The sequence below is a fragment of the Rissa tridactyla genome, chromosome Z (assembly GCF_028500815.1).
Source record: "Rissa tridactyla isolate bRisTri1 chromosome Z, bRisTri1.patW.cur.20221130, whole genome shotgun sequence".
Taxonomy (NCBI): Eukaryota; Metazoa; Chordata; class Aves; order Charadriiformes; family Laridae; genus Rissa; species Rissa tridactyla.
Genome location: NC_071497.1, coordinates 35,979,325 through 35,995,410, shown reverse-complemented (window position 1 = coordinate 35,995,410; position 16,086 = coordinate 35,979,325). Strand labels below are relative to the sequence as shown.

The 16,086-nt window shown below is 42.3% G+C and overlaps 1 protein-coding gene across 1 annotated transcript in view; it reads right to left on the bottom strand.

Annotated features, from left to right (window-relative positions):
• The window catches only part of CHSY3 (chondroitin sulfate synthase 3), a 166,532-nt gene extending 150,963 nt beyond the window's left edge, over positions 1 to 15,569 (bottom strand). The window contains exons 1-2 of the mRNA XM_054186579.1: positions 14,768 to 15,569; positions 12,809 to 13,092 (exon numbers count right to left, since the gene is read on the bottom strand). Coding sequence (XP_054042554.1) covers positions 12,809 to 13,092; positions 14,768 to 15,479 — 996 coding nt within the window. The 5' untranslated portion in view covers positions 15,480 to 15,569. The remainder of the gene's footprint in view (positions 1 to 12,808; positions 13,093 to 14,767) is intronic.
• Positions 15,570 to 16,086: the final 517 nt, after the last annotated feature.

Here is a 16,086-nt window from a genome sequence, read left to right as displayed (position 1 = left end):
CTATTTAAACAAAAAAAGATTTTATAATCACTTGTATTTCATAGAAGTTCAAGCTCAACTCTTCTACAGGGCAAGAATTCACCTAGCTAAAAAAATGAACAATAATGAGCTGTCTAACAACATATGGCAGTACTGTAACATTTTGCAAAGAGATTTATGTAGGCTGACCATAAACCAACAAAAGTTAGACAAAGGCTGTAGAATAGGTTAACATGAGATCTCTTTGTGTCATTAGCTGCGAGGACCACAACTTAATATCTTTTATAGAGGCAGCATCTCAACAAGCCCTACTCCAAGACCTCCACTCCTCACTACAGTCTGAAGGCATTCACTGAGCGTGGATTCAGAAAAGTGAGAGCTGCAACAGGTATTGCCAAGATAATTTCTTTCAACCACACAGAATCTTTCATAAGTCTCCCACACAAACAATGTTGGGAACTAACCACATTTAACTGATTAAATCAAAAGATTTAGAACACAGAACATGGCTGCAGGCATTCAAGGAAAAACTACGAAAACACACATCACCGTGTTGAAAGCATTTTTATTGCTGGGCGATTTCATTAGCTAGAGAACATTATGGTATTAATGCATATGAAATTCTTAAACATTAAAAATGCTTTCTAAAACCTATTTCTTCCCTCAGTTTAGGCAAAACCTTGAAGACATATGTCCCATGGTGATCACATTCTACAGTTTTTGGAAATCAGTGGCAAAGAATGCTATGTATCATGACTATTTAATAGCTGAAGAACTTTTGATGAGTGAACTGAAAAGGTGTGTATGAACAATGTGGCATCAAGACTTCAGTAGTAGTTTGTATGACTTTGTGCAAGAGAACAATTGTACTGAAGATAAACTACTATTAAAAAAATACCCAAGAAACAAAGGTGTACAGAAAGCCCCCCAAAAAATGAGTTTTATCTTAAGATATGTCTGGTGTCAAAGCACAACTTCAGGCAACGGCACTCAGCTCCTCAGCACTACAAGGTAACACAGAAGGAAGAAGGAAGAGTGCTATTGTCAATGCCTGCATCATGGTGTGAGAAACGCAAACCTGTTGACTCATATTCTTCCATTCCAGGATGGACAGCACCACAGATCAACACAGCAATAACCTGTTCCCCACCCAACCTCAGAGAATTACATCCCAGGTGTCACCTTCCTACAACAGCAAAAACTAAACAACCTTTGAAAAAAAACTGTAAGACTTTCTCTGGAAACATAAGGCTATAGAAGCTGTATTCTTAGGGAAATGTGCATATTGATTAAAAAAAAGCCTTTTCAACCAGACATTTGATAAAGAGAATGTAGTTGAGAAGTGTCTATGCATGTATTTCTTGATTTAAGCAAGCAGAGGAAAGTAGCGTTACTTCTCTGGGAGTTCAGGAAAAAAAAATAAAAATTCAAAAATTACTAGAAAAACTGTACTTCCTCCTCAATAACCTACAAAAGTTATTCATGCTTCATACACCGAAAATGACATCTCCCCTTTCTAGATATGTTCAAACCACCAATGAAACTTTGACAGCCCACATCATTCCTCTAATAGTGACTTGCACATCTATTTCACTAACAAGTTTTTTTCTTATTAGAGATTGTAGCTTTTATTGAAATAGTTTCATTCCATAGTAACACAGAGCAATTTTTTATGGTTCTACAGGCTTTCATGTCACTTCAAAAGCAGAGACGATCCAGAGCAAAAATTTTACTGCAAATGAAAAAAGGTGGCCAAAGGACATGAAGGGCAAAGACACAGAAAGGGACAGAGGACAGAAGGAGTGTGAGTTCTGAGCAAGGAGACAATTTCATGGCAGGAAGTAAGTCACTATATTCAGTATGTGACATACATTTAATTGAACTTTAAATTGAAAAAACTTCCCACAAAGTAGGCTAAAGAGATCAGATGTAGGAATGAGCACTGTTCTCTCCCTGTATACAGACAGCAAGTGGAGTAAGATAGGAGAGGAGAAAAACTTGTGAGGATTGACTGCACTTAATGAAACCCTTTGGTAAAGATTCCTGCCACCACACAGTTTTGTGTTAGCGAAAAGCAAACCACAAAAAAGCCGCTACAGCCTAAGACAAAATTAAGGGCTGCATCTCTCCTACAAGCCACAGGTTTCCCATTACAGCTATAAGGATATAAAAAGATAGGGATCTTGATCAAAGCAAAGAGAGAAGGTGGACTGATTCCACCTCAGCTCACACCATCTATCATGGGCAGTAACTTTAACACCTGTGTGGGCTATGGGCTCCCCAGAGGTTCCTCAAAGAGTTTTTTGGCTCTTACCATCACTTGAATGCCAAAAGGGTACCGAAAACAGATATTTTTCATGCATAAAGATGTAGCAGCATGTTACATGGGTCACTGCAAGGAGACTCCAGAGGCAGTTTTTGGTCTATAACTTGCATTAATTTATTTACTTAGCAAAAGTTGAGTTCTGCAAAAGTTGACATGTCTCTTCCAAGAAAGATCCCAGAGCTTGCAGGAGCAGATTGCTTGTACACTGCAAAGACTGAGTTGTTTGTTTCGTGTGACTTGCAGGACTGGTGCCAATGTCAAGACACATGATTAAGGCATGATCTAAACTGCCTACAGAATATAGGTACACATGAGATTTAACACACATATATTTATTACTTATTACTGAAGCTGAAAGGCTCTGAAGAAGTATTAACACTGGAAATAATTCTTGCATTTATGCAAAATTGCTTTTCATGGGAACATATTTTCCAACCTATCCAAAAACCTCTTTTAAAAGTATGTATTTTATTGCAGATATTTCAAGGAAATTGCCTCAAGCTGTTCACATTAAGTACTGGCATGCTCTCCTAGCATTTATATATATATACACACACATACAAACCTACACGTGCATTTGTACACATATGCACTTCTTCAAGCTTTAGTTCCTTAAACAATTAATTGGAGCCTTCCACTTCAATTCTTCATGAATTAAAGCATTCATAAACAGTACACAGAGGATTTCTATTTTTTCCAAAGTAGGTATGAAGTCATAGCATGAAAAGATCCATGCTACACGGTCGACATATTTCAACATCAACTCTCCCAGTAGACTCCTGTATTCATTCAGTATTTGTCCTGGCTACAGTGGCTGTAGAGCAAAACTGGAAAATACTGCATGTTTGTCTTCCACAGATGTTCAATTTTCGATTCAAGTAACTGACTTGAAAAAGAAAGTCCAGTGTTCAAAGACAGTCCTTTGAGCTCCTTTGGAGGTTTCTGATAATTTACGTGTTTATTTACAGTAATTTCACAATGAACAACATCAGAAGAGAAAATGGCAAATCACAGACTATAAAGTTGAAAGACCAAAAGGCAACTTGCTTCCAAGATGTACTGAATTGCTTTGAACAGAGTTGTCACGTTCAAGTATACATGCCAACAGCACAGTGTGGATGGTAATTTCAGAAGAGAGTCTGAAGGTAGGTTTATTCTTGGATTTAGTACAGTAAAAAGTAAGGCTAATAGATTTGGAAGAGGGAAGTGAGCACCAATTTACCATGGCCACAACCGAGGAATGCCCAAAGCATAGTTCCAATACAGAATTTCTTCTCGAAGGTACAAACAACAATCAGTTTTTGCAAAGACGTAACTAACATGCGCTACAACTGTAAGCAAACCTTAAGCATCAAATGCCACAGAAGAAATATATACACTTAGATGACCCTCCTGGATACACTAATACTACATTTCCCAAAATTACTACAGACAAATATTAAGAAAAAATACTTGTTACTGTTTGACAATGTTTCCTACTACAGTCAGCTACCCTCAGTTAGGCACAATTATTTCTCCCTACCACACGAAGAAAAATATCTTCATCCACAAAAATTTAGGGTAGAAGAAAAGAAGAATCCCAAATACTACCAGCTGCTTTCATTCATTCTAGCGGGACAGATTTAGATCTAACAAATTATTTTAAAACAATAATTAAAAATGTCAATAGCACATAAAAAAATTGTTTCATTGGCTGAGATAAGCACTTTCCTAAAAGATTTGTCATCAGCTAAATCTGTTCTAGTTATATTCTCTGACTTCTGGAACTGACACTCATGCACTTTGGAAAATTTTGCCCCAAACTGATAAAAAGTGACAGAAAAAGTCACTGTGTTTTATCATGATCAACAATAGGAAGCTGTGCAATTCTGGCAGGACAAGAGCTGGTCCGTAAGAGAGTCCCCTTTGATGATAAAAAGTTATTATGATAATAGGTGTGCTACAGTCTGTCTGTAGATGAAAAGAAAAAGCTTTCAAGAAAAGTGGAAAGCCAAAAAGCTACATTAAATTGAAGATGGAAGCCAAAATACATGTATATACAGAAGGACACAGATATAACTATAAAGAGAAATGAAAAACAAGCTGAAAGCTAAGTTCTTAAGCTTTACATTAGAGAGACTGCAATAAAGACCTAGAAAAGGACCTTCACAAACAAAAAATTAAAAACAAAACAAAAGAAAAGAAAACAAAACAAAAAAACAACCAACCAATCTGTCCAGTCAGTACCTCAGGTTTTATTCTTCAGTATTCTAACAGTACATTCCAGAAGAGACTTATTTTAGACTTTTTTTTTTCATTTTTAAATGTTCACAAGGGTTGGTTTACTAAAGCTAAAACTTTAACTAATGTGGAAAATATGTCTCAAAAGCACAAAATAAAAAATAAAAGAAAAGGTAGCCTTCCTTTTCCTAGGTTCATTTCAAGACTAAATCATACATAAAACTGCATTCAAGAAACCTGTGTCAGTTACCAGGCTGCTTATCCTCATCCAGAATTTCCTAAAATCATACCTCTAGTTTAAGGTGTTCTTTGTTTCCTAAAGTATACATATGTTTTAAAAGAATTCTATAAAGCCGACCAAAAATCCTTTCTTAGTGTGACAACCGGGAAGCCAAAAATATTGCAGCCAGGAAGCAACTACACATTTACTTGCTGCCCAGTTCCAAATATGTTCTAAAGAGTAACCAACCTGTGAATCCATCTTGAACTTAAATCATTAGCCAGCACTGGTCAGATGTAATAAACTCCTCAAAGCATAGCAGTTCTTGCTCCCCTTTAAATTAATGTATGCATTCTTTGAATATTTAATGTTATATAAAGAAATCAAATAATTAAATAAATGCATATTTGAGCATGTATGTTACAGCAGCATATACAATGACTTTAATACATACCTTCTCACATAAGAACTGAAAATAGGTGGAAACCAGTTAGGTAATGAGACCCACAGAATAAATAAAGTCTAGTCTGAAGACATAAAATTATCCAGCTACACATTATACCTATTTGTCTACTTGCAGAAAACTCCCAAGAAACATACAGAACTGGAAGAGTCGCCTGAAAGCTTATTCTTCTAAAAAAAGAAACATACCCTATTTTTGATACCTAATGAAATACCAAGGTAGATATAAGTACACTTAATAAGCACATATTTCAAATAATTTCTGTAATTCTCCTTGTTTACAACTTCCAGATTCTCTCTTTGTGGGCATTTTCTATTTCAGTAGAAGCGTGTCTTTTGATCTCATCAAAAGATGTGAAGTTGGAAAGTGAAAGTCAGGAAAAAGTTACCTCTGGAAGATTTTCTAAGTCTGGACAAGAAGAGATACTAAGGATAGTTCAAAAAAAAGTAACAAAACCAATCAGCTCTGGGGGTTGGGAGGGAGCAAGAAGAAAAAACCTGTGGATTGTCAGTGTCTTTGAGAAGACTATACACACTTTGAGCAACTCCATACTATTTGAGTTACCTGTCAATCTGCAACAAACACTTCATATTCAAAAAGGCTCAAGCAGGACAGTTTAACAAATCACTTCGTCAAAGTATGACTAATAACCATGATCAAATATGTACTCGTGAAAGGGAAATTTATTTCAGAACACCTGAATAATTCTCAGACTATCTGTAGAAACTAATGCTTCCCCTGTGGTTTGGTTTACTTGATTTTAAGGTAAAGTACAGAAAACTATTTCCAGGTAAAAAGTAAAAAACATAAGGGTTTTATTGTGCTTTCTTCCATGGATCCACTTAAAGTACTAAATCCATTGTTGACCCTAAAGCAGAGAAGTTCTTCATCTGTAAGTCTCTTTTTAAAAAACAAGCTTATTCCTTGTATAATGTGACAGCCACTGTCAAGAGTGATGATATGATGGGTTTAAATGAGATTAGTTTTACAACAGCTGTGCCACAATTGCATCGTCTCATGTCGAATACTATTTTTAAACACACTTCAATAGCTAGCTAGCCTTCTGCACTAGACTTCCATGGAAACGCCACCTCCAATACACCAACTGCACAAAAGTCTTGAGGCAGCACTTTCAAAAAATTGAGAGCAAACATGAGAAAAAAAGGTGAACATGTTTAGGTTTAAATTTCTGTACAGGTTAAGAGATGGTTCAGGATCGCCATATGCAGAACTAAAGACACATTTTTAATCCTGTAAGAATTTCTCCTGATGTTTTGCTTTTGCTTGTCTGTGAGATGCTTCAATAATTCAAAAAAGAGCTTGTTCTTAAAGAGGAAAACTTTTGAAATATTCGCTTTAAGAAAGTACAGACACTCAAAATAGACTAGGAAGCTGTTAGTTAGACCACATAGTCCTGCTCATAAATAGCTACTGCCATCTCAGAAGAAAACACAGTAAGAGGAATGTGTATTCACATTTTTTAACATCATGGACAGGAAAACACACATCCAGAGACCTCCAGCACCTTGGCATCTCAGCACCAGGAGTCAGAATTACACAGCTGTCAAGCTCCAAAAAGACACTAGCAGTATTTCCTCTCAGGGTACAGCATGAAAGACAGGACACACAATCTGCATACAAGCCGGACACCTATGAAAAGCCGACGCTCAACCAAGCTGAGAAAGAGCACCCTTAGCTCTTGGCTCCACAGCTAAGATGCCATCATAGACCGGACCACTGCTGTGGGCTTGTGTATGCTGGCACCTCCACAGTAGCTGTGGGAACGCCATCCGAATCCTTCACAATAAAGACCCCCAAAAAAGATATCTACAACTCTTGCAGTCCTGCTGAGACACATGGGGAAATGCTTAAGACCCTCGATAACATGCAAGTACCAGTGACGACTCTTTTTCTCACCGTGAACTTCCTCAACTCCCAGCCAAGTTGATTTTGCAGGATCAAAAAGGGGCAAGAAGACAGGGAGTCCCCATGGTATTTGAACCCAAGGGATGCAGCACACTCAGGCAGTCCCCCCGGATTCCCCAGGTAAAAAAGCAAATGAATGACAGAAGGTTACTTACAAAGCCAGAGGAAGAGCAGGGAGTCTGCACAGCACAACAGGGGCAGGTGGCTCAGATGAGGACCAGACAGAGCCACACAGGGCAAGAGCAATGACAAAATTTTAGCACTGCGGTTACTGCAACAGGATATGCGTTTAATGATTTGCATTTTACTTGGTACTGTGTACACACAGAAACACTATACTATAATGGTATGGAAATATAACTCACTCTTCTAGCCAGGTAAGAATCACAATAAAGTAAAAAAGTTTGATAACTACCTTTTACATTACTGTAATCAGATAGCTATTAATAACAGATAGTTAAGAGAGTGCATACACAACCCTATATCAGTAATTGGCCATTTATGCAAACAGTTCTGAGGCCTCTGTGATCATCTTGTTCCTCACCATGTACCCTCAGAGCCCTCTGCTACAGTCTTAATTATCCACTTTTCCATACATTTCTATTCTAGGGTCACTGATAGCTCACTTTATGCTTTTTTAAAATGATGGCTGCATTTACGTAACTACCTAATGAAGCTGCCCAAAACCAACAGCTTAAGTGGGGGTGAGAACTGCTGCTTCAAAACTGATGATTCCAGTACCTGAAAAAGCAAAATATCATCTTCTCATGATCAAAGGCAAATACACCTCTAATGCTTCTGTTTGGTGTAGTGTTCAACTCAAAGCTAAGTTGTGATCCACCAACATCTTCACCAAAGAGAGAGGCATAGCCTCCAATGAAAAATTAAAACACTTCAGAAAGAAAAACTGGCATCATAAAGGAAAAGATAAAGTATTTTTACAGGAAGCCAGAAGATGGCTTACAAAGGTTGCAGCATCTCAGGAGACAGTCACAATACCAGTGCACTGCAAAGGGAAACTTTTTGAGAGTGTAGTTTGATCCAAGTAGGCATTTTCCCAGGATATTTACTGTAATATTTACTGTAACTACTGGGAATCAACAACAAATAGGATATTATGATTGTCACAGAACTTTGTAAAAGGAAAAAAACAATGGAAAAACAGATACAATCTTTAATGTGGACCGCTTGTACAAAGTACAATAGTTTCGTTCAATATCAATATACACACTATCGAAAGATCAAAAGTATATGGGGTGTTTTGTATAAATGTAGTTTTTAATTTTAAAATTAACATAGCAGGCGCTGGACTTGATGATATTTATGGGTCCCTTTTAACTTGAAATAGTCTATGATTCTATGATATTTTCTCACGCAGAAAGGGAAAAAAAGGCTACAAAAAGAAAAGCCTTACAAACTTAGCATTAGAATAAATGTTGCAAATACACTGATGATTGGTCTTTAAATCTTTTTATGCTGCATTTGTAATTTTTAATTTTCTGAAGAAAAACCTGATAGTCAGTATTCAATGACAATGGTTGATTTCTGCTTGAATTGTTATAGCCATTTAATTCTCGAGTTGCATTTTATTTTGTCTTTTTGTGGAACAACACTATTTGATCTGTTATAAACTTAGGTTACAAATTACAAAATAGTATTCTGAAATCACAAACATAATTTTAAAAAAAAGGGGGAGAGGGGGGCATGCAATACAGCAGTCAGCCCTTTTTTCCAAATGGCCCTCTGTAGTCAAGTCCCTCCTAAACAGCAAAGTGCAGAAAAATACAACATCTCTGTTTTTTAACTATGTTTTTGTTTCCAAAGAATAAAACAAGCATGAGTCACTAAAATCAAGCTAATCTCTTCATTCATTTAAAGAAAAACATTTCAAGGCTTCAAAATTAGTGGAAAAGAGAATGCTAGCTTAAAACAGATTCTGAAAGCATAAAAGCAAAAAGGCTCTTTTTAATCTCTACTCTTACCGATTTGAGGAAGCAGAAGTTGCTAACTCCTAACAAAAAAAAAAAAAAAAAAAAAGTTTTTTGCAGTGACATTTTAGACAAATTTGTCAAGTTTATCACACCTTAATCATTACAGCCTCATCAAAACCAGAGCATAAATTAAGATACAGTTGACAAATATATCAGAACACTGGTGGATTTTCTGTAGGAAGGAAATGATCCATCCAAAATATAATGCTTCTAGCAGATACTTCCTCATGCGGCAAGGAAATGTACTAGATCTAGGCTGCAGTTCAACTGTTGCTTCCAGCCAATCTGAATGTCAGCTGCTGCCAAGAAGAGCAGTTTGACATCCTCCTGCCCCTTCATTCCTCGCTGAACATCACCACCTTTTTCTTCTGATGCTCATGCTCAGCAAAGCTTTGCCATGAGAACTGATTCAGATGAAGGAAACACTTTTGGTCAGGTTCAGGTTTCAAGTGTCTCATGCCCTTCCCTGCTTCAGCTCACCACAGGGCTGCACAAGTCCTGCATAACAGAACAGCAACCAAAAGGAGCAACCACGCTTCAGTGAAAGCCCGTATTTGTGTCGGCTTAGAGCAACTGACAAATTGCAGCCCGAGGGCGGGTTTTCGTCTCCTCCATTCTGCGCAAGTGCCCTAAAGACCCTGTTATTAGACTCACTCACTCAGCAATCTGATGACTAATTCTCTATTTAGAGTGGAGGAGCTCCATCAGCAGAGACAGACTAATCACCTTAGCCATAAGTCATTTGGTATGTGGGAGACGCAGCCTTCGTCTCTGACTTCAAATCTGGCAGAACAAGAATTAAACTCTAGAAAGCCCCAAGAGTAAGAGTGGCTCATTGCAGGCTTGTACACCTCTTCTTTTCTTATTCATTAAGGAAAAAAAAAATAAAATAAAAAAAAAAATCTAAGTTGTAACCCTCTCCCTGCCAGTAAGCATAGTACACATATAAACCAGCACAGCTTACTAGCAGAATAAATGGTAGCAGAATAAAACCTGACAGGCAGCCAGTCTTACCTACACCAGTTGAGCCACACAGCAAAGATCAAGCATTTCAGGCTTTCTCTTGATCTCTTTGATTTCTTTCATCCTCACCAAAAAGAAACTTCCCGTTCCAGTTCTTAGAAAAGAAATCTAGTAAAAAATGATGCAACACTGATTCAACTCTTCTGGAGCTTTTCTGCTTCTATGAATTCTAATGGAATGGGTTTCAGTTTACATTAGTTTTCAGCAACACATACTAAATAAGTCATGCATCTTCCCAAAAGCAGTGAAGTTCATAAAAATCTTGCAGCGCAACAGGACTCAGTTTAATGCTTATATACAACAAGAGGACTTTGGAACAAAAGTGCAACTGGCTATGCAGAAAGTCCTGGCCCCAATCTTAGGTTTTGCACACATGTATCTGAGGCAATAATTACCTTTCTAGCACACAAAGAGTGTTGTTGATCTAAGGCAGGGATGAAAAAGCACACAGCAAAAGTTCCAGTGTCCTAGTAAAAAAGCCACCTTTGTCACCGCCTGATTTACCAACCTGCAACACACGAGGTACTGTCCAGGTGCAGTATCAGACTGCTTGAAACAACCAGCTACACAGCACAAACTACACCACAGCATGAATGCAACTTCTCTCTCTCCATACACCCTCCTTCGCTCCTTCCCTTCCATACAGATTTAACACTGGGATAGCATCCTAAGCAGCTTTGTCTTAATGATCTGCATCTTCTGGAGCATCTCCTGTACCAGCAACAGAGTCAAAGATTCTTCTAACAGATGGAAATACTGGTCAGAAATGAGTAGCTGCTATTGCAATGTCTAACTAATATTTTTCTTTTTCCATCCCTTATGAATTAGGCCTAGGGCCTTCAAGAGCAACTGACAGTCAAGACTGGCAATGCTCTATTCCAGATCCCATAAAGACACACATTTTTTCCAAAAAGTTTCTGCTTCCAGGCCCCAATCCTACCATGAAAAGCTGAGCTTCTGGGCAGTCATATAGCTCAGTTTCCAAAACTGAAGGAAGTTAAACATATTTTTTTGCTCTATCTTTCTTAGGCTTAGTGTCTGGAGCCAAAATTTCCTGACATTAGTCATCAAAATAAATTATAACCATAGTGATAAGTTTTCTATTACCAGTCTTCTTCCCTTCCCCAGATTGCTTCCCAAGAAGATAAACCAGAAAAAACAAAACCCCTTCCAAGATATAACTGTAAAGGCAGAATCGTAATTCTACTATCTGAAACAGACCAGCAGGCATCACAGACCCATAAGGATTTGAAAATGACCTTGTACAGACACAACCTAAACACATCAGAGTGTAAGATTAAGCTGCCAATGTAGCGCTCGGTTTGGAAGTCTGAATAAGAACCACTAGTCCTACATTGATATCCATCTGCATTATAAATCCCTTCCCTGCTCTACCAGTGCAACGGGTGTATTATTTTACATTTACAATATTTATTGAAATGGTCTCTAAAACCACCTTTCTATTGGCAAGTAAAGGATAGGATTTCCACCTCTAAGATTTCTACCTAGTTAGTATTAACTAGACAAAATTTACTTTTGTTCACCTGTTTACATGCACTGTAGCCTACTAAACCCATTTTTAAAATGGCAACCTTTCCCCAGGCCATTCAGAAAAACACTTATCCACAAAATTAATATTTTTCCTGTCTTTTTGTCATTAATAACACATCACCTCTTTCAGTGGCCCATTTAAAAGATTTTTCCCACTTAAGGAGGGAGTGCTACAAGGGCAGGCATATATTAATATTAAAGAACTGGTCAAAATAACTAAAATCATACTCATCATATTACCTATCACCTTTTACCCTTTTAGGCAGTTGCACGCTTAGTCTGTTTTTATCTACAAAGATAGTCTTGCCACTAACCACAATATCTCCAGAAAAATTGGCCTGAATTTTAGTTACGGTGTTGCAAACAAACTTTTTGTGTACTGCAACACATCTTTTTACTTTAGAAAAATGCTACTACAGAATTAAGTAATTTGCTCCTAAAATGACTGCAAAATAGGAAGGTTTGTTACACTGTGTGTGCCCTTAATACATTTTAACATTCTTTTACACTAAGAAAAACACTGTTAAAAGTGTATCATAGACACAGGCAATGTAACAAATTTCATTTCTGTACAAGAAAAAAAAAAAAGAAAAAAACAACCCCCCATTTCTGCTTTTGCCAGTAAGGAACTCCATTAAAATATGTCTGAGTAATTAAGAAAATACAGACAATGCTTCTTCAAATACCACAACATATTTTAAGAACCTGTGATGCAGAACAAAGAGATACACCGCACGCTTATCTGAAACAGGTTCCTAAAAAGATCCAACCTGAAAAGCATACATCAAATACTGCAGTATCCTGTCAAGAATTATATGTAAAAATCATCAAGGCAATACCTTAGCAACTTATTGCATAGCAATACTCGCAACATGGCTGCAGTAATTGTCACCGATGCAAACTGAAAGACACAAGTAGAAATAAACATGCTTGCAGCACCATGCTGTGAATGTTTTCCTCTCTTTCTTCCTTTCAGTATGCAGTTTACATTCTGATGTATGCACTAAAACATAATTATGGTGCAAATAGACTGTGGATACAGCTACTTAGTTTGCAAAGTGTAAAACTCTGTGAACAAACAGCACACTGCAATTTACACTGTCACTTACCTCATATGACCACACACACTGTGTTCCTCCAAACCTTCGGACACACCTGCCCACCTCCACATCCTCATGAGTGGTGTACATTTCTCGAAGGCATTCACCTATATGTGGCACCATCCTCCTGAGAACCTCCCGGCTGAAGATCATTCCCGGTCCTCCCATGCAGAAATTCTCTCCAGGCTCCAGACCAAGTTTTCCGAGTTCTTCAATATTACCCAGACCAGTCTGTCCCAAATACAGAGGTTTACTGCTGTTCAGAGAGCGAAGAAACTCCTCCAATTTTTCACCTGCAAAGGAGAAAAGATTACTGTTATTTCTCTGCCTAGTCTGCCAGTCATCTCCTTTCCTGTACTTCTTTAACAGGCACCTGAGGCTGTCACAAGAAATCACTTCCAAAGCAGTACCCTATACCTAACTGAAAAACTCCTTGGGAGTTTACCTTTAACAGACTTCTTTTTTTTTAATTAATTAACATTACAATGACATTTTCATTCAGCCAAAACCCAGAACATGATCAAAACTTAATTTTACCAGCAAACCTTGTTATGTTCAACCAACACTGATGGAAAGTACTCCCTTACAAGTGCAAAACTCTCTCTAAAGCAGGACAATTTGCCTATGTAGTTCCAGGCTGCGGAGGAAGGAAAGGGGAAATGCCAGGTATTATTTTAATAGGATTAATTTTTGAGAAGATCAGAGCAAACCTAGATTAACCAAGATAATTATGTTTGATTACAGAGTAATTGCCAGAACAAGGTAAAACTCAGGCTCCTTCCAAAGTATTTCCAGTGCTACAATGTCTACACACTTATCCTTCCCTTACCTATTTCTTTTAAGAAATTATGATTTCATGTTTACTTGAAATAAAGTTTCTGTATATGTTTAACTCAGATCCAATTAAACACAGGTTCATTACAAGTCCAAAGTGAGCCCGAAGAAAATGGTGATAACTTTTACTGCCATATATATGTCTGCAACCAAACATATATACTTATCTACACGTGTGCATGTGTGACTATTTCACAGACGAATGACAGCTGAGAAGCAGGCAGCCCATTAAACCACTCAAACAAAATCAAGTGACAAATAGGAAAGCATACAGTTACCTGGAAGTTGAGGTAACATGAAAGCTACCTCCTTTCAACAGTGTAAGCAACCACGCTCACAACCGAGGCTTACACTTAACAACTTCAGCTTCTCTTTCTTTCCCAAAAGCAGGACACTGCACGAATAATAGCAGCAACAAGCACAGCCCAAAAGGAAGTGGGTTGCAGAGCATCGTTTTCTAATGGTGCCATCAAACTCGCCCGGAAAGGCGGACGGCACTTTTCAGAGACACACGCCGCACACGAGAGCACCAGCTTTACAACTAGCCTCCAGAGGCTGCGTTTGCTCAGCCAAAGTGTCAGTGAGCCAGCGGAGAACTTTTCCTAGCGCTGAAACCATCGTTCCTGCGGAGTGCCGAGCCGAAGCGCCCGGGCTGAGCCGCAGCCGCGGCGGGGGCTGCTCGGACGGAGCGGGAGGCAGCCGGCAGCGCTCCCCGCCGCCTGCGCAGGGGCGAGGCGGGACTGACACACTTGGGCTGCGCAGCCGAGCGCCGGGGCCGCGGCACCGGGATCCCACGCCCACGCAGGGACCGCTCACCGCGGTCCAGCCGCCGCCTCAGCCCGCCAACGCGCCCCGGCGCCGCCGCGTCCCCAGGGGCCGCCCGGTCAGGCCGCCCGGTCAGGCCCCGCGGGGGCACCTCGGGGTTCCCATCGGGACCTCGGTGCCGGGACGACGCCCCACTCCCCGCCCTCGGGGGCTGGGAGCAAACGCCGCCGGGGCGGGGGTGGGTCGTAGTACTCCTTGCGCTTTATCCGCGGGCGGCAACCGAGTCCCCCTCCCATCCCCCCGTGGGACCCCGCCGGGCCCCCAGGCCCTGCTCCCTTCCCTCCCGCCGGAGGGGCGCGCCCCGATCACCTTTAATGTAAACGTCGTCGTCCGCCCGCATGAACCACTCGTACTTGTCCAGGTAGTGGTCGTACATGTATTTGATCATCATGAAGGACTTCTTCTGCGGCGGGTAGGAGTCGTCCACGCCGGGTAGGGCGACGACGGGCAGCGGGGGCAGCCCGGGGGGAGCGGCGGAGCCCTGGCTGGAGAAGAACTCCACGCGGCCCGGCACCGAGGACGCCCACGTCCGCTGCGCGGCCACCGCCCGGCTGCCCAGGTACTTCTGGGCCGTCATTACCCCCACGTAGAGGAAGTTGCGGGGCTTGTCGCATCCCGGGCCCCCTCCCCAGTCCCCGCTCCCGTTGCGGCTGCCGCCGGGCCGGCCGTTCCGCTTCTCGCCACCTTCCTCCTCCTCCTCCGGCTCCCCTTCCCCGCCGGCGGCGGGGCTGGAAACCGTGCCCTCCGCCGCCGCCGGCAGCTCCCAGGGGCTGCTCCTGAAACTCGTGCCTCCCAGCGCCGCCGCTGCCTCCGGCGGCGCCTGCTGTCCGCCAGGCGCCGCCGCGCCCCCGGCCGCCCCCGGCCCGGCTGAGCGGCCGTAGTAGGAGCAGAGGCTGGCGCCGTGCCTCTTCTTCTCGCTCAGCTCGACCACTTTGGGGGCGATGAGCCAAGAGGCGGCGGTGAAGCCCAGCACCAGCCCCAGCACCACGCTCAGCCAGGGTCTCCGGGACCGCGCTGCCATGGCGCGGGCGGGGCGGCTCCCGGAGCGCCGCTACCGCCACCGGCGTCCCCCCGCCGCCTGCCGCTGGAGGCGACCCCCGTCCCGCAGCGGCTCCGGGCAAGGCGACTCCCGCCGCGGCTCCCCGCCCCGCCGCGGCGGCCCGGGCGGCTGCGCTGCACCCGAGTCAAACTTCTCCGGGCGGGAGGGCGGCGGCGAGGACGGCGGAGCACTAGCGGCGGCCCCTCCGCTCTGCTGGCACCTTGTCGCCGCGGCGGCTGGTCCCTCCCCGCCCCTCCCCTCCCACCGCTCAGACTCCTCCACGCGGCGGCGGCGGCGGCGTCCCCCACTACGCGCTCGCCGCCCAGCCGGCTTCCTCCGCGGCTTCCGAGCGCCTCACCCCGGTGGGCGCCGCCGGTGCCCGAGCCGCGCCGGGCAAGTGGCGGCCGCCGCCGCCGCTCCGGAAGGAAACGATTTTTTTAGATGCCGCTTGCGGCTCCCCCGCGCCGCGGTCTCGCCACCCAGGCCGGCCCCGCCGCCCTCCGGCCCCCCGCTCCACCCGCCGGGACCGGAATCGCCCGGCCACGCCGCTTGGTCCCGGCCGCGCGTCGGCGCGCCCCGCTCCTGCCGC